This window comes from Athene noctua, chromosome 16 (assembly GCF_965140245.1).
Source record: "Athene noctua chromosome 16, bAthNoc1.hap1.1, whole genome shotgun sequence".
Taxonomy (NCBI): domain Eukaryota; kingdom Metazoa; phylum Chordata; class Aves; order Strigiformes; family Strigidae; genus Athene; species Athene noctua.
In genome coordinates this window covers 3,754,741-3,777,353 of record NC_134052.1, presented here as the reverse complement: position 1 = coordinate 3,777,353, position 22,613 = coordinate 3,754,741, and the positions used below count along the sequence as shown (strand labels likewise).

General features: G+C 39.9%; 1 protein-coding gene across 1 annotated transcript in view; it reads right to left on the bottom strand.

Annotated features, from left to right (window-relative positions):
* Positions 1 to 22,613, bottom strand: part of PTPRT (protein tyrosine phosphatase receptor type T) — a 457,248-nt gene that overhangs the window by 55,089 nt on the left and 379,546 nt on the right. The window contains exons 14-16 of the mRNA XM_074920627.1: positions 17,849 to 17,984; positions 10,427 to 10,456; positions 1,007 to 1,155 (exon numbers count right to left, since the gene is read on the bottom strand). Coding sequence (XP_074776728.1) covers positions 1,007 to 1,155; positions 10,427 to 10,456; positions 17,849 to 17,984 — 315 coding nt within the window. The remainder of the gene's footprint in view (positions 1 to 1,006; positions 1,156 to 10,426; positions 10,457 to 17,848; positions 17,985 to 22,613) is intronic.

The following is a 22,613-nucleotide window of genomic DNA, read 5'->3' as shown; positions in this document are numbered from 1 at the left end:
TTTCACTGCTAGCCTTGATGGTCCCAAACACCTATTTATCCATCTCACTAGTATGTTACACAGAGTGGCAGTAGCAACACATGCAGATGGAATTTGACATGACCCATAGATAGAGGGAAAAGAAGAATTCACTGAGCCTATCCCAATCAATCTGAGATTACAGAGAAAGGTTTCAATGATAAAACATACTCTGTACTGTAAGCACTTTGATGTTAATAATTAGGGGAAAAAACCACTTCACTGAAGATGTTTTAAGAAAGACAGAAGAGTTTTAGTATGTACCCATGTTTCAGAGCTGTTCCCTATTCAAACTAGCAGACTAAGTGTCAAAAGAAAAGTGACATTCCCATAGTGTCTAAGTTAAAATTTATTTAATACGAAAAAGTTTACAAATCCACGATGCAATCCACCATGCACTCAATCTGGATCTAGTGAGGCTAGTATGACAAAAAGTATGACTTTGTGCCGCTTTACTCACAAAACTCTTCCAGCTACAGATGTCTGCGTGGTTTACAAGTATTAACTAAGATTAATTTTACTGAACTCGTGTGAAGAATTAACCAAGGACACAGACAAAAGAAGAAACACTGTCTTTCCATACCAGTTCTCTAAACCATGCTTTCTTTCATAACAATTTCATACAGAAAATGGTATTTCATCCTACAAGTCAGCTAAGTGATTGCATTCTTCTACACACAAAGGAAAAAATGTTTCTGTAGAACAAATAAACATGTGCCTTTTGACTGTCTGATGTAGTTACTAGAACAGACTTTAAAAATTATTCTCAGTAGATTTAGAGCCAGAAGGAATGCTCTCCACCTATCTGACAGTTAAAATAGGGGCAGTGTTGGAGACACTACAGACAACTGATTTCTATCAAGCTTTTGCAACGATCTCTATCACTGTAATTCCTAGCTCCTCAATATTGTGCCCATAGGAATAGGTCCTTTTAAGAACCTAGAGCTCTCCAAGGGGGACATATCCATTGCAAGCAAGTTAAACTTACTGAATCCATTAACATCTTGGCAGCTGGAAGAAAAAGCTTCTTCATTGTGAACAGCACTGAGTTTGGTAGAGGTCTTGTCGGAAGTAGCCACGGGACCCATCTCCCTCTGTGTGCTGGTCTGAGTCTCCTTCTGCTTCTTGGCTAGCTTCCTTTAGGGTATTTTGAAGAGGGGAGAAATTAAGGTCAGTTTTCCCTCATTAAAAACAAAGCAATGACAAAATATTTTAAAAACCACGCTTATCCCACTTGGTCAGACATGCAGGGCATGTGGTAAGCCGCATGAGAGGAAACCCCACAACTTTTCAATGTAACTGTTGTGGAGTAACAATAAATAGAGTGATACCAGTCTTTGAGCTTAGCTGTCCCTCCCAGTAACTTATCTTGCACAAACCTGCATCACCCCAGCAGTAGGAGTGCTACGTCATCCTTGAAGAGGGTGGCATAGGCAAAGCCCCTGGAGCGGGTGTCAGCCACCCCAGGGTGAGCAGAGGGCAGGGGTGAGGGCGGCAAATGAGACGTCTGGATCCATCCCACGGGGGCACCTGCACCGGGGAGCTCCTCTGGGTGCTTCGGTGAAGAGTGCGACCTGGCTCTGTGCAACCTGAGCTGGAGCAGGAGTTCTGCCCTGTGTCCACGCAGAGCAATGAGGACAGCAGCCTCTACTGAACTTTGACACACACCCAAACTGCACTAAGGATCGACAGCCAGTGAAGGGTGGGGCAAATTAAAGGCTGAGGTTATCTTAGAGATGTCCAAATATGCCTCTGTTCTGGGAAAATGGGTCTTATTTTGAGGAGATGTCAAAAACGTCAGCAAAAGCAGAAACACTGCCTGCTCTGAAAACACTAACAAAGCCAAGAACATAAGAGGCTCCTCTTTTGCAAACACAGCTAATAATAAGAAAATGGAGAGAAGCAGAAAAAGTGAGCTGCTAAGCTTCCATTGACATTTGACTGCCCTGTGCTTCATTCATATCAGAGCGCAAAACTGTTTAAAAATGAATGTGTGACATTCTAAAACCCCACACCTTGAAAAAATATCACACAAATCCCTAGTACCAGCAAAGAACTTTGCTTACACGACTTCCGTAGATAAGAAAATAAAACAAAATAAAAGGGAGAAAAACAGATTACTGTAAGAAGGAGCTTTAGTTTTCTTTTTTCCTCCAACTCAAAGAAAAAAAAAATCCTAACAACTAAATCATTTTGCAAAGAGGTTTTTCTTCACTAAAATGACATGCTTATGGTAAGTCCTACCCATCTTTCAAACTTCATTAGATTCTTAAAAGGATATTCCTTGCAACATATTCCAACAGGCTTTATTTATTCACAGCACATGTCAGAGTGGCATTTACAAGCAAGTTCAAGCACATAGCTGAGCCCCAGCCCTTCGTGAGATGGGTAGCTAGGCCATTTACACTCATTTGCAAGGAAGGGTCAAAGAGAACTAAAACCTTTGCCTATGTCTGTGGGAAATGACTACTTTAAGGCAAGCTGATAACCCACACCAGGAAAGCACTGATTTATGGAGAAATATCCCATGTCTGATGCAAACTTTTGAACAAATACATCTGCTTCATCTGCTCAACCAGTTGAGGCTTTTACAGTTAGTGGTTTCAATTCAACCCAATAGCTATTCAAATTGGGTACGTAATTACAGAGTGCATATTTAGATCTCACAAAATCTCCATGGCATATCCACTTCTGCAGATGAAGATGCAAACAGAGAAACTGTCCTTGAGTGATGAAGCAAAAAGCTGGCATTTAATGATGTTAAAAGCCTTGCTTCCAGTGTTCAGCAATGTTAGCACAGTCAGATTTATTAACTATGAGCTGCACCATGGGAGCCCCCTTTTTTTGTGCTGTGGTACCTGAGGTAACAACAATAGTCTTGAAGTGTATTAACCCTGCTGGGCAGTTATTTTAATCCTTTAGATTTGCTAATCATACATGGCTATGTGAATTCTTTGGCCACAGGAATTAAAATTTCTCAGTGGGAAACACTAATCCAAAATGCCAAAGTCCTTAATAACAAGCACTCTGGACTGCTGGGGTGAGCCATTACAGACAACCACTACTGATGTTTAAAAACGGTGAGTCAAAAAGGGTCACTTCCTTATTAGATCCAGATTAAATTATTTGTGGCAATCATTATCTGTAAATCCCATTGCCTGGTATCTTTTCAGGGATGCCAACAAGCTGCAAAGAGCCGGAACTGGCAAGCTCATTTTCTCTTTCATTGAATGAGCAATAACATTTCTGCATGTTCTAGGCAGGAAAAAATAACCCCAAACCCAAGCCCATTAGTCCCCACAGGCCTGCTTACAAAAGCCCTAGGCAAAGCAGTTCTACCTGGTCCTGTAGAAGACAGAGAGGCCCCTAAAACATTGGCTTGAATGCCTAAAAAGAAAAGGTGACATGAGTTTAAAGTTCTCAATCTAACTTGCACACACAACCAGGCTGCTCACAGGTGGACCAGCTAATGCTTATGCATGTTCAGAGAGAAGCCACATAGAAAATTGTTCTGCATCTGAAAACGCTACAATTTTCTTTCAACAGCATGTTATCAATTTCCACCTTTCTCCCTCTCTATTCCAAGAATGTAAAAATTCTTCATCTAAATTTAGAGGGAAAAGGAAGACAGATCTCTTTTGAGGATTTCAGAGCTAAGCTTGCCAGACACATCAAGGGGCTCTCGGCTTCTAAATGTGCCTTTTCTGCCTCCGTTACGTGTCTGGATAGAGTGGCAGCACAGGACTAAGCCTATTTGGTCCTTACCATCATTATAATTCATTTAAAGGATTATGAAATCAAATGACTAGCACTTTCTAGAATGTTAGGGATGTGACTTAAACCCACAGCTAGGTAGAGGTTTATTTCCCAGCATGTCAAAATGTCTTTGGAATTGGAAAAGCATTTATCTGGAAGTGCTGTTTCCAAAAATACGGCACTTCAAGAGATCTCTGTGCACCACTGACAAGCTGCATCAGTGACACGGCTCCTGCTCTCCTTACTGACCAGCCTCCCCTAAACACAACACTGCAACACCCGGATGAAGCTGCTACCAGTGCATCAGTCACTGATGGGCCAGCTGCGGGCCAGCACGTACCCAGCACCGTCTGGCACCAGGCACCAAGAAGACACTTTGCGTCTCATGCATTATGCAGTTGGGAAGGGGAAGAAGTAAAGGATCAGGCAGATATTTGGAAGAAGATTCTGATACAGTCAACACAGGGTGAAGAGACTGAAATGTCAAAAGGTGAATAAGGTGATATTAACGGCCATTTTACACTTAAGTGTAAAGAAAATGTGCAACGAAGAAAACCGGGGTCCATGGATGGGGGTTACTGGGTTGGCCTTTTCAGTTCAAGAGTGTTTGTGAATGAAGAGATGATGTTTACAGGCACTATACACACACAGGAGGGATGAGACAGAAAGATGCTCAAAGCAGAATAAAAAAAATGAAACCAGCTGTATAATCAGGCAGTTGAAGCTAACCCAACTAAAGTAAGGATAAGAACTGTTGGCAGTGAACCTAAAGTAAGTGTGAATTTTGAAAAAAAAAAAAAAAAAAAGGATGGAGATTTGATTCAGCTATTTTTGAAACTTCTACTGCTATCAGAGAGAATAGATATAAAATGCTGAAGCACTATAACAAAATTGTGGGAGTTCCAGTTTAATAGTCAAGGAATGCAAACTTAGTATCAAGTACAAAGCGTTTACTGCCATGGGCATTAATCTGAAAGCTCAAGCAACATTTTCAGTTAACGAAGTATCTGCAGGATCGGATCCCTGTTTTGCAGAGGTCTGGATAAACGTCAGGGATTATATTTTAAACGCAGCTTCAAACTCATCTCTAACTTTTTTATACCAATTTTACATGCATGAATGTTAAATCTGTAACTGCCACTCTTAAAGAGCTCTTGTACGTTGACAGATTTAATTTTAGATGTTTCACAAGGATGGATTATATACACTATAATGTAGATTTGCATGCACAGGTAATTTAGACATTAGGTATAGATCACGTAAGTTAAACATGAAATTTCCTCCTACAGACAAGAATTGCCTATTGCCCTCATTTTCAATAAGCAATTTAAGGAAGCTACAAAATACAATTCCTTTTAGATATTTGTGCGCAGCAGCCTGCTAGGAGCACACGTATTATTTATGATGAAATTTGCACAAATTTAAGGCAGGCAGTGATCAGCTGTGCAAATACCCAACTGGGAGAACTGGTTAAACAGCAGTTCTATTGGAAAGGATCTCTGTCCCCTAAACCTGTACTAAATCACAAACTCAATTTGGAAGAACAGTTTCATGCTGGTGCAAAAATAAGGGAGGGATTATACATGGCACTACGGTGTGCAAGCCACAGGTAAACCTTTTGCTCCAACCAAAGATCAGTAAGGCCTCTGCTGCAATCTTGCACTTGAAATAAGATGGGTGTCAAAGGCACACATACAAAGGCAGAACAAGAAATGTAAATCTAGAAAATATGACCAACAAGCAAAGGCCAAAGGAAATATGAATCTTTAATCTAGAGAAAAGAAAATTAAATAGGGCTGATAGGTCTTCACACATATAAAAAGACACCACAAGGAAATCGTTCTCCCTGTCTACAGGGGCTGGGAAAAAAGCAGTGGGGCTAAGCTATAGGAAGGGCAGTTCATTTTAAACTTTGGGAAAACTCTGTGCCGTAGAGACTGCCCATCTCTCAAGCTGAGTGGGCAGGTAGGCTGTGAAACCTTGGTCACTAGAAGTCTTTACACAGAGAGCAAGAGGAAGGAGAGCTAAAAGCAGTACAGGCTTCTGGCAGCCTCGCAGGTGGGGTATCCTTCCCGTGCTCCCACGGTCCTGCCTAAGACCGCAGCTCAGCACACGCTGCCTTTGTGCAAACTGTAACCTCAGCAGAGCTGAGAAATATTCTCTGGCCTAAGAACATAGGCAGCTTACTGCTTCTTACAGCCACTGTAAGGGCAAATCCTCCACTTACAGGCAGGTGTAGACAGTTTTACCTGCACTTTTTTATCGGCTGCCATGGTGAAGCCAAACGCAGAGCAGGTTATTGTGGCAAGCAGAGGGAATTAATTCACAAGGGTGAAGGTGAAGGGTAAGGACCAGCTGCACCACTTTTACTTACAAACAAACATTACCTGACACAAGAAAGCGATGTAACATAGATAAAAGTCAAAAGATGCTCTGAATATGTTTTACTGTGTGTCTACAAAGATGGAATCCTGAAAAATGTAGGTAGGGCTATGCTCTTGAAGCTTTACTTAATCAAATTAATCACTATTTGTGGAGGACATTTACTTACAACCATATAAATTTCAAAGACAGGTGCAGGTAAGAGCCATACAGTATAAGTATACGCTGGTACAGACAGCCAGCAAACACTGTCCTCTGCAAAGTTTAGGCTTGCAATCACCAGACATGTTCTAAATAAAATCTCCCTCATTTTCTGGATTTTAATCATAATTTTTTTTCATTGCTTTCATTAGGCTGGCATAACCATTGATTTGTGATTCTGTTTTTTCCAGCAGCTAATGAGATACCAGTTTCTTCTTGAATTCTGATTTAGCAAGCTGACCTGTGCAGGCAGATCCCACCATCCATGGAAAATATATGGAGATACTTATGTATGTATATGGTTATACAGTAGCATGCCTATAAATAAAATAATGTTTTATTTCTTTTCAAATGTCCCACAGACGGTGGAAATAAATTCAGCACAAACTCTGTTATTTCAGAAAATGCAACATAAATTTAGCTGAATACCTCTGACAGAACCTCTCCTGTGAATAGAAACTGAAACCACCACCACAATTAAAATTGATGTGAAATTATGATAGGAGTTGAAGGGGCTTCCTGCATTGCAGTTGCATCCTCAGTATTCTGTCCAGTTCAGGGGAAAAGGAGAACAACATATTGGCCATTGTGTGCCCTTTTCTTATAAATAACATTAAACTGAGTGCTTGTAACACACACACAAGTCTATGTATTTCCAGAAATACTCCTCTGGTCTGATACCACTCTTGATTAAATTTCATTCTGCAACCATTACCCAGCCCAGGAGAAAGAAACAAAACAAAACAACCCCCACACAGAAAACATCTCAATTCCTTTTCCTGGTGAGGAAATAAGAAAGCCTTGATAGGGCTTGCTGCAGTTGAAAATACTGTTGCAAAAGAGGTGTCTGTCATTAAATGCAAAACCTCCTTTAAACTGGATGAATTGCTGTCTGTGTTTTACAGCTTCAGCTAGGAAAAGGAACAGAAACTTTCAGATGTGGATGGGTTGCTATCTTACATCGCACATCGTATCTTACATTGCATTAAACTTAAGTGCAATGTGACAGAGCTGGCAATTCTGTACAAACCTCAGACAACATTTGTATTGGTGTAAATACAGAGTAACTCCCCTGAAAAGGTTCATGCGTCACCCTGGCGACAGTGATGCAGTGAGTGCACCAGGACAGGAGCTCCTAGTTCCACATCCTTCTCTTCCCATCACAAAACCATTTTCTGTTCAAGGATCTCAAATCACAAGCAACTAACTTTTAATGATGGGTAAACAGAAGTACATAAAATGATGTCAATCCTGCACAATGACCTAGCAAGTTAGGAATAGAGGACTCCTGGATTTCTATTTCCACTTAAGACATGTTACAGATCTTTATGCCCTTCTCTTTCAGCCACAATAATATCCCTTCCTATATGTTGTAGGAAGTTTTTAATTAAGTGATGCTATATAAAAATCCCGTAACTATTTACCCATAACTATGTATGCACAAAATGGCTAAAAGAGCTGCTCTTACAAATGAGTATTTTTTACTTCTGTTTCACTGAAGCTGCAAGTACTCAATCATCTTACAGAATCAGACTTTACAGTCCTGGGATTGCAGCAGAACACAAGACAGGCTGAAGGCAGAACTCCAGTCTAAAGATTACTGCAATGCTTGTGGCTCATCTCTGTAAGAAACATGATATAAGTCTTCGTGACTTTATAATAGACACATCGTTAAGTAGAAGAGTTAGGGTAGGTGATTTTGGTCCCTAACAAGAAGAAATGCCAGTATAGCAGGTGACAAAGAGCTGAGAGGAATTATCTGAAAGCAGATGAGAATTACTCTAAGCAGCACAACTTTGAAGTCCAGAAACTGAAACTAAAAATAAAGTGATGTAGTCCATATGGTCGGCTTTAAAGGTCTGCCAGCAGATCTATTTGAGAATCTGCTTTTCAATACTGGCAACTCATCCAACTGAATTTTGCTTCAGGACTAAAACATTCATACAAGGTCATAGCATGGAAACCAATTCTACCTAAATATATATATACACACACACACACATATTGCTGCTCTGATTTCATGTTTCAAATAAACTTAAATCTCTCTGCTCATAAGAGGTTGTAGCAATTTCTACCAGCTTTGGTTAAGAATTACACAGTCCTTAGCAATTTAAGATTTTCACCTGCAATCACAACGGAACATCCTATTTCACGTGAAACCTGAAACTCAATAAAACTTCATCATACGCTCCTTCATGGATTCTCCTGCTTTCCTTCCTCACTGTTGGAACATCCCTTGTACCTTGACTATTGCTCAGGGAAAAAAAAAACAAAAAAACAAACAGAGCTTGGTTTTGCCAGATCAGGGGACAGGCCAAATGTCAATCTGAAACCAAATGCTGACATGCACAGCCTGATGATGGAAGTATTTACTGTGTGATTACTATTTATGTGTTACCTCTACTATACTGATGCTCCAGCTAGCAGAGGTCATGCTTGGTGGGGCACCTGGGACACCGTAAGTACAGAGCACTCTGCAAAAAAAGTTGGGTGCAGTACTAGGGAGATATAAGATTTTTGTATGTTGAGTTTGTATCTCCGTCAAGTGCTTCAGTGGGCTGATATGAATACATAAACTTGTCTGATGATATGCTTCATGGTGTACATCTGCCTTATTAAATCTTATTAAAGCACTTGCTTCTGCTACTGCTGAAGCTCAATGCAACTTTGAGCTTAGGTGACCTCCACAGGTTGTCTCTTTTCTTTTCCTGAGACACTCTCCAGTTCCTTGACAAAAGACTTCTAGTATATTGATCCACAAGAGCCCTTACAAGACAGCACAGAGACTGCTTAATGATACCCTCACTGTCTCTGTAGCAGAGTAATCCTCAGCTGACTGCTTAAAACAATGTCGTGCAGTTGTAGAAAGGGGTCACACAGGGCTCAGAAGTTGATTCATCTTTTTAAATACACAAATCTCAAAATAAAATAAAACAGGGAACATTTTGACCACATACTGCCTGCTGGAAGGACATAAAATTATAACGGAAAACTAGGGACTGAATTTTTCAGGCAGTGGTGCTGAGTAGTTGACGGAAACCAAAACAGTAGAAGAGCGCAAAGGGCACTTTCCTGAAGTTCATGAGAAATGTGCAGAAGAGGAAAGGTTGTACCAAGAAATGCAACTAGCGAGTAGCACCTATGTCTTAAAACTGTCCCCTTCTTTAACACTCAGTAAAACTTCTCTTGAAATTTGACTACTTAAGGTCAAATTCCATTCTTGGTGTGAAGTCTACAGGAAATGGAGTTACTCTGCATTTACAGTTATGAACTGGGGAGACCTGTTTCTCTCAGCAGTCACAGTTGCCTTCTCCATCCCTCCCAACCCTCTGGTGGCAGCAAAGGCATCCAACTCAATTCTCTAGGGCTCTTTCCTCAGATCACTGACTCAGTCCTCTCTTCCTCCTGATCTTCAGACAACTACTATCATGACAGAAACAGCTTGGCCCTGATTACTCTCCAGCCCCTCGATCTTTAGACAACAGATGGCTCTGGAAGTATTGATGCGTGAAGAATTTTCATGCACCTTAACAACTGCCTTAATTATGCAGCATTGTCATTAGGACTGGTCAGGTGATTTAGATCTGAATATCTGAACCACTTCATCATCTAATGGTCTAAACTGACACTCAGAACCTGGCAACTCCAGGAGCAGGGATGTTTGTTGAGATAATGTGAAGTCCTAGTTGTGAGAAACCTTACATTTTTAAAAAGCTTATATCCATGGATGAGAAATTCCCAACAATAACTTTCAGGTGTGAATTTTCCTGCAGTCTGGCTAAATACAATGGACAATTAAAAAAGGTGCAGTTGGGACACTCTGTATTTGTCCGTTAGCATTTGAAGAACTATAAACCATAACTGATCTATCTGTAGACATGTAAGTGTTTGCAGGCACAGTTACAGGTGCAATGGTAAACCAGGGAAAACATAACAGTGTGAAATGGAGAAAATAAACCACAAGGACAAATGGAATGGTAAAATTGGTAAAACAAAAGAATATGACAAAGCACAAAATTACCACAGGGCGTGTACACTCAAGAAACATCATTCCCAGACAAGTACTTACAAGTAATAGGAGTAGGAATATGCATTTCTTCTAAAAATTGCCGGCCAGACAGATGAACAAAATATCCAAAATGAGAAAAAAAGAAAAACACATAATTAGATTTATATGAACTCCAGGATTTTTCTCAATAAACACAGTATTTGTGCTGCCTCTTGCACTGAGCTACGAGTCTCCTACACTGCTTTCAGGAGCTATATGCTGGCGAGGAATGAATACTGAGCTGGAGACAGGTAACACAGGTTGTGTTTCTACTTCTGCTACCGACTTCTGACTTGTGTCACTATGAATAAATCCTCTCACCTTTTTCTTCTTTAACTTTGCCATGTCAGTAACACGGGTAATGAGACTTACCTTTGCCTGTAAAGTGCTTTGAGATTTTTGGAATGGAAAGAAATATGTAAGAGCTATTAATATAAAAAACAATAAATAGGAAAGTGACAATGTAAGAACACCACAATTTTGGAATATTTAGCCAATGAGCAAATTGTGTAATGATAAATCAAGCTTCATCAAACTGAAATGCAAATAGTTCATTAAAAATTCAAGCATCACGACATATTTATAGATGATCACTGGAGGTATGCATTAGCTTTCTGCGTCACTGTGATTAAGCATTTTCTATTATAGTTTTTCAACAATACTCTTCAGAACTTTTTGATATATTTTTAAGCAGCGCCACAAAACAAAACTTGGCAATCAGTTATAACTGAAGAGGTGATGTCTTCCCTTTTATAACTGGAAAGGGCTTCTCTGAAAAGGCCATTTCACAACAGATCTAGAATGTTATTACAGATTAACAGCAAGTCATAAGGGAGCCTCAGAAGCAGCAGCTATGGTCAAGACAGGGAAAACCAATGGAACACAAACTTCAACCTACTGCACCAATCCCATCCTTGAAGACACTACAAATACTAGGAAGTACTGAGAAGTATAAATGCAGGTTCCAGTGTTCACTTTTATAGTTACTCTGAACACAACTTTTGTAAGCACACACGGAAACCAGACTCAGCGCAGTTACTCTCTGTGTCCAATCACCCTCTTTGTTATGCACACACTTGAGTAAAGGACAGTGACTTACAGACGTTCAAGAGGATTAATCTGAAATGACATGTTTTGCCTGGTGGTGGCCCTTGCTATAAACCTGAAATTCTGGCCAGATTTCTGATATATGCCAAGTTATTTGAATGACACCGATTCCAAGATACGCGTGAATGTATTTTTAACATAACAGTACTGTCTCCCAAAATCCAGAAATTCTACATGCCATAGCAATGCATCAGTTAAGGTGCAGTGATTGCCACTGAGCTTCACTGGGAAATTCCAAGTTCCTCTGAACCGCTAAGCAAAGAGAAAAATCACCAGGATGTGGAAAATGAGATCCCACAGAGCTGAACCCCCTACACCCTCAAAATTATTCCATTAAACCAACCCTTCTGATAGACCAGTGCCAGGTTTCACACAGCACTATCAACTGTAATTGTTCCATTGACCATCTTGCTGTACTTTTCTCATGTCCTGCCCAGTAGGCACGTGATCGCATGAGACTCTTACTTCTCATTAAAAAGCTGCGCATCCCTCAAGGCTGCAGAGGAAAGCTCAGACAGACTTACTCTATAAGGACAGAAAATAAAGGAAGACATACAAAAGGAGGATCATATTTTGGAATTGGACAGGCCATTTTGGTTCAAATTCTCCCCAAATATGCAACTTAAATTAAGGACTTCCTAAGGAATATTTCAAAAGTAACTGCTAAAACTGGTCAGTGTTATGGAGCACTAAAAACATGACCTGATCCTAGCATGTATCCTGAAAACCCTGCCTGTTGTCCACCTTAAATATGGACACAGAAGGGACACAAGCCACTGAATGTGTAAATATCCCTTTGTTAATTCTATCCTATAGCTTGCCTATCTTCTGCTCAAGAGGCTTTCGGGTTTTATTTAATTAGTTTAAGGTAACAACCTAATCCAGAACAAGGAGCTGAATTTTCATTGAAGAAACTAATCCTAGACCCTACATAGCCCCAAATCTCCTTTTTTGCTACCAACAGCAGTTTAAAGAACTTATTTACAGTGCACCCATGACAGGCTGTCTGATCCTATTTATTCAGTCTTATACTTAAAGAGGTCAGTAGAGGCTTTGTCCGCTCAAACACATAAGCCTGCAAAGTGTCACATTCTTCACTCGAGGGAAATGCAAGTCTGGACTTAAAACTGTCCAGATGAAATCAGAACTGACCAAAATTTAATCCTTTCGGGGGGCAAAGTCAAAGGGTATTTCCTCCAGAAAAGAAGTTTTAAAATGTCTTGTTTTTCTTGTTTCAGCTTGTTTTTACTAACCAGTCCTGTATTCTCTATTACACAAAAATATTTAACTAATATTGAGGACAAACAAACAAACTTGTTAATGAATTAGTTGATACAATAAAAATGAGGTATGCATCTATTAATAAAAGAAAGAGGTACTCCTTATGTGGACAAATGCATCCATGTGGACACTGATCACCACCTGTAAATTAACAGGCTAAATTATGTTGCAGCAATTTTAGTGTCCATATACATATAATGATACTAGAGATGAAAACATGTAACTCATATAGCCAGTAGTTTCCAAAATCAAGAAAACAAATTTTGCTAATGGTTTTGATTTTAGATACTCTAAGACAGTCATATCTGAAAGAGAAATTTATATATACACACACACAATTTTTACATAGATACAGACATACAGAAAGTTTTGCAGACTCTAGGCAACCCCAGGGTTCAACTAAAACTTTTAGCTAACAAACGTAAAGACAAACCGAATTTTTCCAATATATAAACATGCTGGCTGGCTTAATTTAGCTTCACATATATGAATAAACCCTATAAAACATTGGCAGCCCCCAGAAATTTGCAAGTCACTAGAGTTTTTGCAGTATGGCCTATTGAAACTAAAAGCAACTGGGCAACACTTGCTTATGCCTGGCATATGAAAGGTTCAGGAAAGTGCACTGATTTGGTGCATCTCACAGAAATAAAAAGCAGCTTCTGATGATTTGCCTAAATTGCAAACCAGTATCCGCCTTCTCTTAGTGTTTCTGTCCTCCGTTGCTCACTGCACTGGTTAACAAAATGCTTCATTCAGGAAATCCACTACTGTGACTATTATCAATGAACTATGATGCCCTGGACCATGAACAAATGTCACTGTGATATTTTTCAGCTCCATTTGAAGAAAAAGCTTCAAGTTTAATTAAATTATTTTTTCTGCATTGTTGCCTTGCAAGACTACACTGTGGCATTAGCCTTAGAGAACTGAAAAGAGGAACTGTTTCTAAAGCAAGGTTAATGCAAAAATTGAATGCAAGAGCTTAAGCTCACTCCTAATGTTACTGTTTATAGAACAGAAAGAGAACTTTGTTGTTAAACTGTTCTCTCACACAAGTGCAAGCTTTTAGCTGTGCTCTTCCAGAAGTTCAAATGCATCTGTGGTCCAAAGCAGCCTTTCCTTTTATGAAAACTGGTCCCAACCCGCACTGGTTTACAAATGAAATGAGCCTGACAGGCTTAAGTTCACCTTCAGGGAACACCTGTCCGTGTGCAGCTCCAAGCCTCAACTGGACATGACTGACTGGTGGTGCCTGTTCAGGGGAGACCCAGGACTGATGCAAGCAGCAGGTTTGTCAGCGATGCTGCAGGTGTGCTACACAGACCTAGACAGATTAAGACTCCAAAAACTCTTTCTGCACTGTTATAGCTTCTAAATTGCAAAATATTTTAAAGTCGATGAGCCAGGTTATTTCTTATAATAGTGGGTATTCCAGTGGGTAACCTTGCAAACGACAGCAAACACGCAGAGAGATACAGACTGCGGTGACTCTGCTGTTTGCACTAGGAGGTGGGGATCGACACAGAGGAAAATGTAATTTTCCAGCTCCAGAAAGACAAAGGGGAGAATTTATATTTCTAATACTCCCACTCACCACCTTTCTGATTTTAATTTTGAAGATGCCCAGGTTATCAGAGCCTATGGCATAGCCAGGTATCGCAAACTTCTGTCCATGCATTTGGGACCCGGCTAGTTCTACAGATGTGCACTGTGTTACGGGGACAGCTCTGGCCAGCACTAGCTTGGGAGTTTTTGTATCAAGCAAATGGGTCCTCAGTCTCCAGCTTCTAGAATCTGCTCTGCATTACGAGTATTTTTGATTCTGGTTTTGTGTGTGTTCCTCTGTCTATGAGGTATCAACTTATATTGCTGCAGTCATGACAGCTGAAACCTCAGAAGAATCGAATGTTGGAAAAAGCAGGATCTTTATAGATTTCCCCACCATTTACTTACCTGAGCTAAAAATACATCAGAAAAAAAAAAAAAAAAGCTCAAATCCATTGATTTTATATACCTCCTAACTAAACAATAATACAGTCTCTTAAGTTTTCTCCTGACTGCTAATAAAAGTTTGTTATATTATGCAGAAAATATGTAGAGTCCATTTAAGAACAAACAAGAAGATCTGAATAAATGGTAAATTTTTACTTTCTTCTTTGAAAAATTCCTACATATTGATAACTTGGCCTTTTGTTGGTTTTCTAGTTTCCAGCGGAAGATAGAAGATTAAGCAAAGATGTTGTATCACTGATATGTATCAAGACATCTCTATATCAATGCATTCATCAGAATGAGAACAATGAAGATTTCTTCCATAGTGTTTGGAGGAAAAAATTACTTGCCCATAATTCTACCCCTGAGAAATTTCTTGTTTTCAAATTTATACAAAAAATAGATTGGCAGCAATCACAGTGTTTAACAGCAAGAGTACCACATTTACATTTCAAAAGATGTAGTAGACTGTTTGGGAATATGAGTTTGATGTGAAATCTGAAAATAGGAAAAAATGGCCTGTGGAGAATGAAGTAGTGAAATATTCTACACACATAACTGACTGAAAAGAAAATGAAACAAATTACGGACAACTACAGAAATTCTGACCTATGGCATGCAGACAGGGGATCAACATTGTCTGTGCAAATCCTGAAAATGAACCTACGGCCTACTGCAATGAAGATTTGACTTTTGGATTTCCTCTTTGATCCAAATCTATTGAAGATATCCCTCACACAGGAACAACCATCATGAGTTTTACTGTCTTCCTTCTTTCTCACTGAAGCATATGTAAACGTACATACAATGACAAGCTGTCCAATCATCCAAGTTCTTCCCATTTTGTACTTTTAACTCCATATTTGAGAAAATAAAGAGATGATGTGCATTACCTCCTTAATATTTAAAGTATATTGTCTCGTTAGAATATCCTTACCTTCCTGACTTAGTTGTTGGCAGTTTGTACCACAGAAAAACTGTCCTCAATAAGAAATTCCTTGTAATCATGAAAAAACATTGTTTCTTTTCTGCCCAGCAATATACGTGATTTATAATAATAATACATTACGGGAGAGAAATGCTATGAACTTTTAGTAGCTTGTGAAATACACCAGGATGTTCAGATGGGACATTGCTCTGATAGCTTTCCTTATAAGCTTTATCTTTCAAGCTGAAAATAAAAGCTTTTCTTAAATAACTTTTAGGAAGGTAACAGGAATGTATGAGGGTTGGACATTAACCAAACCAGAAACCCAACTCGAATCTTGCTGAAACCCTTTTTCTGTTTTTCATTGGAGGCATCTGATTTTTTTCTGCTTCTGAACTGGAAAGCTCCCAGGGGACTGGAGTCAGGAACACTGCTTGGGTTTAACACTGACAAAACTGCAGTACATGTGACTAAAACACATACACATTTGTCCACAAAATCTGAATTTTTTACAAACAACAGAAATTGGATTAAAAATCTAGACTGCCCACATCTTCAGTTGATTCAACAGGAATTCACAGTAGTCAGTACATTTGCAATCAGTTTTGTAGAATTACATCATTTGGAAAGGTTTAATCAAAGGACACCTAGTCCAACCTCCTCCTTAAACCAGTTTCACTTGCAGAAAGTCCTTCAGGGCCTTGTCCAAGTCAAGTTTTTAGTTTATCCAAGGATAGAGATTCTCTACCTCTAAACCATCTTGCTAACCCTCCTCTGGACTTGCTCTCATATATCAGTGCCTTTCTTGTACTGAGGATCCCCTGACTGGACACAGTATGCCCAGAGCAATTTCATCAGTGGCTAACAGAAGGGAATAATCACTTGCCTCAACCTGTTGGCTACACTCTAACCACGCTGCCCCAGACACAGTTGATCTTTGCTGCAAGGGCACATTGCTGACTTGTGTTCCAGTTGTCCACCAAGACCTTCAGGTCCTTCTCTGCAAACCTGCCTGTACTGTTGCATGGAGTTACTCCATCCCAGATGCAGGACTCTGCCTTTGCTCAATTTCATGAGGTCCCCATCAGCCCATTTCTCCAGCCTCTCAAGGTCCTTCTGCCCTGCACTCAAGCATCTGTAGCACAGAGCTATTCCATTTGCCTGTGTGCTCTGGATTAAGATAGAGGAGGATCATATATAGATTTAACTTCTGCTCTTATTTTTGGGAGATATGTGACTGTTTGTCATAGAGATAAGACATCTCAAAGGAACAGAACTTTGCTTTGAAAAGCTGCATGCCCTGCAACAGACCAAGTCAAATCACCAAGGCTCTCGCATGTACTACTACCTACACTCTAGACAAGGGGCTGCCAGGCTACCTAGCTCCTGTTTCAATCAGCATCAAATTTCTGCTGAAAAGTAGGGTTCCCTTCAGAAATATGACTGGTAAAAATAGATACAAAATGCATCCTTTTCTCAAGAAAACCTCTTGCCTAAGTGGTTTTCTGAATCAGTATATTGCACTGTAAATATAGAGCTCCTAAAATAGTGGAAACAACAACAGTCTTCTTCAAAGTTTAAGTGCAAATGGTCCAAAAAAATTCACACAAAATAAACTGAACAAATTTCATTACTATACATGATTTGTCCAAGTTTCATTCCCTTTTAACTAAAGCTAATTCTTGGAAAGATTCTAACCCTCAGCAAGATGTAATATTCCAGCTGAACACTGGTTGCAAAGAAATTGCTGTGTGAAAATATGTCTCCTCAATGATCACGTCATTTTAAGACATTCTTTTCCTTGACTAAGAATTCTTGTCTTCTATTAGACCACTGTTGTGCTACCTGCACAGGCTCACAAGCCTACTTCCATTGCATCATTATCACTTTGTACTTCTCCATGAGCTAACTCTTCTTATTAAGTATCAATTAATTATCATTAACTCTTTGCAGTAACAACCATTCTTTTGTTGCTCATACAGTATCTGCCAGAACAGGCATCTCAACTTCTTAGTGATAGCTGCCCTCTGTAACACAAATGGAATGTTTTCTCTCTACCAATTTCATTCTTCTTTTTGAAATAGTAACACTCTAGCCAGAAGGTCAAAGATGGAAGCAAAGCAGAAACTTACCTTCTCTTGATGGTAAGCATTGCTCCCAAGAGGATAATAACAAACATCAACAGACCAGCTATAACTCCAGCCATTTTCACCGTGCTGTCAACTTGTTTTTCTGGTTCCACTGCATTGGAATTCTGGGTGGAAGCTCCTTAAAAGATTCAGGCAGAGGAAGGAGGAGATAAGAAAGAGAAATTGTAGAAAAATCCAGTGATCCACTTTAAATATTCATTTGAAAGCCTAACAACATATCTGCAATCAAATTGCAACAGACAATTGTCCATCTAACCAAATCTGCCTTTAATAAGAGCTAATGACAGGTAATTCAGAGCAGTAATAGGGTGTAAAATCCCAGTGTAATGCAACTGAATAATATTTTACCATATTATACTGTAACGGGGAATTTACTCTTCTGAAGCACTCAGCATACACCCAGAAGCAGAAGAATTAATAGCAGTTATAATTTTAATCTCAAATAGTTTAAGTGAAGGTGCAATCCTTACTCATCGAAATAATGAATGTAAAAGTTTGCAATAACATATCCCATAATATCACTTGCAGAAACTTTTTTTCTTCTAAAATCATAACACATTTTTATTTCTCATTGTACCGGAGGCCTAGGTTTTGGAAACATACGGTTACAATTATGCATGTAACAAGCATTAATCCAGCGCCCAGAGCACCCTCCGCATCATCTAACATACTCCATGCATGAGTTCTTCTGCAGCCCCAGCAAGACAACAGAATTTCGATCTCAAATTTGGGGGTTTTTAAGAGTAAAGCCTACTCACTTAAAAAAAACCCCAACATATTAAGGAACATTATTTGCATGGTATTTCTTCATTTACTTCTTTACACAAAGCTCTGTCCAGCTCTGGGACTCCCAACATCAGAAGGACACGGACCTGCTCAAGCGGGTGCAAAGGAGGGTCACAAAGCACCTCCCCTGTGAGGACAGGCTGAGAGAGTTGGGGGTGTTCAGTCTGGGGAAGAGAAGGCTCCAGGGAGACCTTACAGTGGCCTTCCAGTACTTAAAGGGGCTACAGAAAAGGTGGGGAGGGACTTTTCATTAGGGGGTGTAGGGATAGGGTGAGGGGTAACGGTGTTAAAGTGATTTAGAGTAAATGCAAGGAAGAAGTTTTTTATTGTGAGGATGGTGAGACACTGGCACAGGTTGCCCAGAGGAGCTGTGGCTGCCTCCTCCCTGGCAGGGTTCAAGGCCAGGCTGGACGGGGCTTTGGGCAACCTGGGCTAGTGGAAGTCGTGTCCCTGCCCATGGCAGGGGGGTGGCACTGGGTGATCTTTAAGGTTCCTTCCAACCCAAACCATTCTGTGATGATTCCTTGTCATGATCTGACTTTAAGAGTCTTTTGCACCTGTAATAACTGAGGACACTGCAGAATGCTACCCCCTCCCCTGCTGCTGGGTCTATTTGTGCAGTGCTTTTGATATACCTTAGCTCTGCTGACTTTACTTCCTGTGCAGAATTTTTCCAGATACAGCTTAAACCACTGAGCTTCATTTAGAAAGCCCCACAAGAATTGAGTTGTGGCTACTCTAAAGATTAAATAAGTCTATCATTATATTTCTGATATACTTAACTAATCCTAAAAATATCACCATTGCATTTAATGAAGTTAAATAGATTTATGTTACATGAGATCACAATCTTATCTTGAGTTTCACCTTTGCTGTTCAAGTCAGTCAAGTCTTCCTCTACAGCTTAAACACAGTAGGAAAAGGGAATCAAAGATGAAAACAGAGTGCTATCATCAGAAGACCATAATGTTTTGCTCTTTTAACAACTGTGTGTTGCTGCCCTTCAGGAAAAGCTGAATCACTTCTGTTCATGAAGTCAATAGCTTGGGGAGACAATATTCCATCAAGTCCATATGTTGGCAAGATTGTAGAAAGCCTCACTGGGTTATTCTTTTGCCCATTTGCCACATGTTAGACTGCATAGGCTTTAAAAGATCTCTGTCTGCAAGGATGAGTCCTAATGGTTACCATGATCAAATCATATCACCCCTGAATACAGGGCTTTCTGATATGTTCTGAATAGGGCCTTAGCTGATGGACTTCCAGGGATGAGGATCTGATCTAGAATAAAGTGTTATATTCTCCTCTCATCATATTTTGAAGGGTATATATAGAACAATAACACAGTAAATGCAAAACAAGAAAATTCACCACACGCAGTGATAAAAGTGTTATTTCTCCTTTCCTACAGCTAAGCCGTTAATCTATTTTGCCACAGCAAAACACAATATTTAGCAAGCAAAAATGCCGGCTGTTTCAAACACACATGTAATTTTCAGCTTTTTGTCCCTGACAACTCTACTGCTCTGCTGCATCCACCAATTTTCCCATTCAGTTAAGAGTTCACTGGTAACTTCTGTGCTCATATGTCTGAAATGCATTAATGGGACTCCTGAGCATGAAAATAAAATAACATATCAGTTACATATTACCATCTTTATCTGACAACATCTCTTACAATCTTGGAGCAAATCTGACCTATATACCATCATACAGGCAATCCTGACACTATCACACAACAAAGTAGATGATAAAGGTACAATTTTTCCCTGAAAATGGCTAAAACTCTATTTGTTTGAAGTGAAACTCAGAAGTACTCCAAATTATCCTTCACTTGAGTTGCAGTTACTCCTATGACCCTAAATAGTAGGTGTTGGAGAATGGTTTTCTACCACAAACAGCACAGTCAGACCCTCCTCATTTTTGTGTCATGTGAATACCCTCATGAATTGTGAGCCACATTTAAAAAAAATTAGGATGTGCTGTCAACTCCATCCTCTAATCCCCTAGATTGGTTTGATTTTGTTGCTTGTTACTACAGGCAATGTGTGGTCAGTGTATTTTTACCCGATATTACTTATCCCATTGTAGGCTACTGCAGTTCTAAAAAGAGAATTAAAGCTTATTATCCATCCTGACACCTACACACTGTGGTGACTGATTCACTTGATTCTTCTATGTAACTCTTTCTATCTATCTTGGCAAAGGCCAACAATTCCTTTAGGCTACTAGTCCAACCATTTGTAAGTTGTCTCAGCTAATAGCGCCTAGGAATTGATAATATGACAGTATCGAAATTCCTGGGTCTTGGACTCTTAAAGCTTTGCACTGAAACATTACTGCAAAAGTCCCTTGTTTTTCTGCCCTTCTAGTGTATTTTCCTTGCAGATGCTTAAATCTACTATGGTTGCTTGCACTTCCACTTGCACCACCACCTGTAGGTAAGGACAACACTTCTGATGTGGCAGAAGGAGGTCTGTGAGCTGCTACCGTACTTGCAGAAGATGACTTCTGCTGCTCCTGAGAGTAACACTCTGAATTTTGCTTCTCTACCAGCATGCAGGCATATCTGAAATCCTCTGAACACAAAAGCCCATAAAAACTGCCCTGATGGCCATTTCATACAAATGTCTTTAAATACACTTGGAAAGCTCTGCACTACTGTACTTAAGGGCCCATCCCTTTCTTTCTTAAAAACAATGTTTATATACTACTGACACTAAAAGGGAAAGAAACTAAACTATAACCATATATTCTAGTGGTTACTTCCACCACATTTCGTGGAATAAATTGCTCCTCATAACTGAAGTTGGATACTGGAATAATAGGATATAGAACAGGTCACCACTGTTATTACTGTGTGTATTTCAGTGGCACCCAGAGCCTCCGCTAAGGCCAGGACCCCATTACACTGTACAAACATGAAGTAGGACAATTTTCTGCCCTAAGCTTACTTTCTTAATAAGGAAGGCAAATGATAGAAGACAGTGCCAGAAAGCAAAGACTGTAGGTCCCTTGGCTCCCTATCTCTGCATTATCTACTAGACCAGGCAACCCAGAGATACACATTTATGCACTGTACAAAATGCACTTTCTAGAAGCTTGACCAGTGGCATGAATCTGACTTTCACAGGCATCGGTGCTCAGCCAGCACTCCATGTTCCATTCATAGCTATTTCAAATTTCAGTCCTTTCCCAGCAACCTAATTTACTTTGTTTTTTCAACCCTTTCAAGACTCCCAGAGATCCAGCATCTTGCAGTGAGACAAAACACATTACAGGCAGCACATTCATGGGAGATACTGTTCTGGTGATGTTGCAGAGATGCAAAGTGAGCAGAGCAGTGGCAAATGGGTTCTTTCCCAGAGTCGCCTGCCTCACCAGCCCACGAGAAGTCAGGTTTGTGGATCATCAAGCACTGATGGGGGTTCTTTTGTAACACACACACAGGCACACAAGGTCTAATCCGACTATCCTGCTGTGGATTCATAAATACCTAAATCCCAGACTAGTTCAGCAAGGTGCAACTACTGGAAGCATGGTTTCATATTGTGCCAGCTCCTTGTGTCTTTCAGTGTTTTAAATTCCTCGTTGCTTCACATCATGGCTAAAACTGGCCCTGCAGAGGCTGATAACTTAAGGCCAAGAGTTTTGAAATCCCTAATTAATTTCAGTATAGAGGGCTGCCATTTGTATCCCAGAGTTAAATCTTTCAGAAGATCTCTTCAGCTGAAAGTGTTTCTGTCCACAAGGAAGAGATGACATGTTGAGCTACTCTGAGCTGGGAGATGGTTTGTAAGTGATTCCAACAGCCTAAACTTAAGTTTTTGCCAGTCATAACTAAAGAGAAGAACCTTGTCTAAACACTAAGAAAGTGAAAAATCATCCACTTACCAGCAAGCATTCATACATAGTGCTATACACTCCTAGAGCAATATTCATATGTACTTTAAATCCTCTT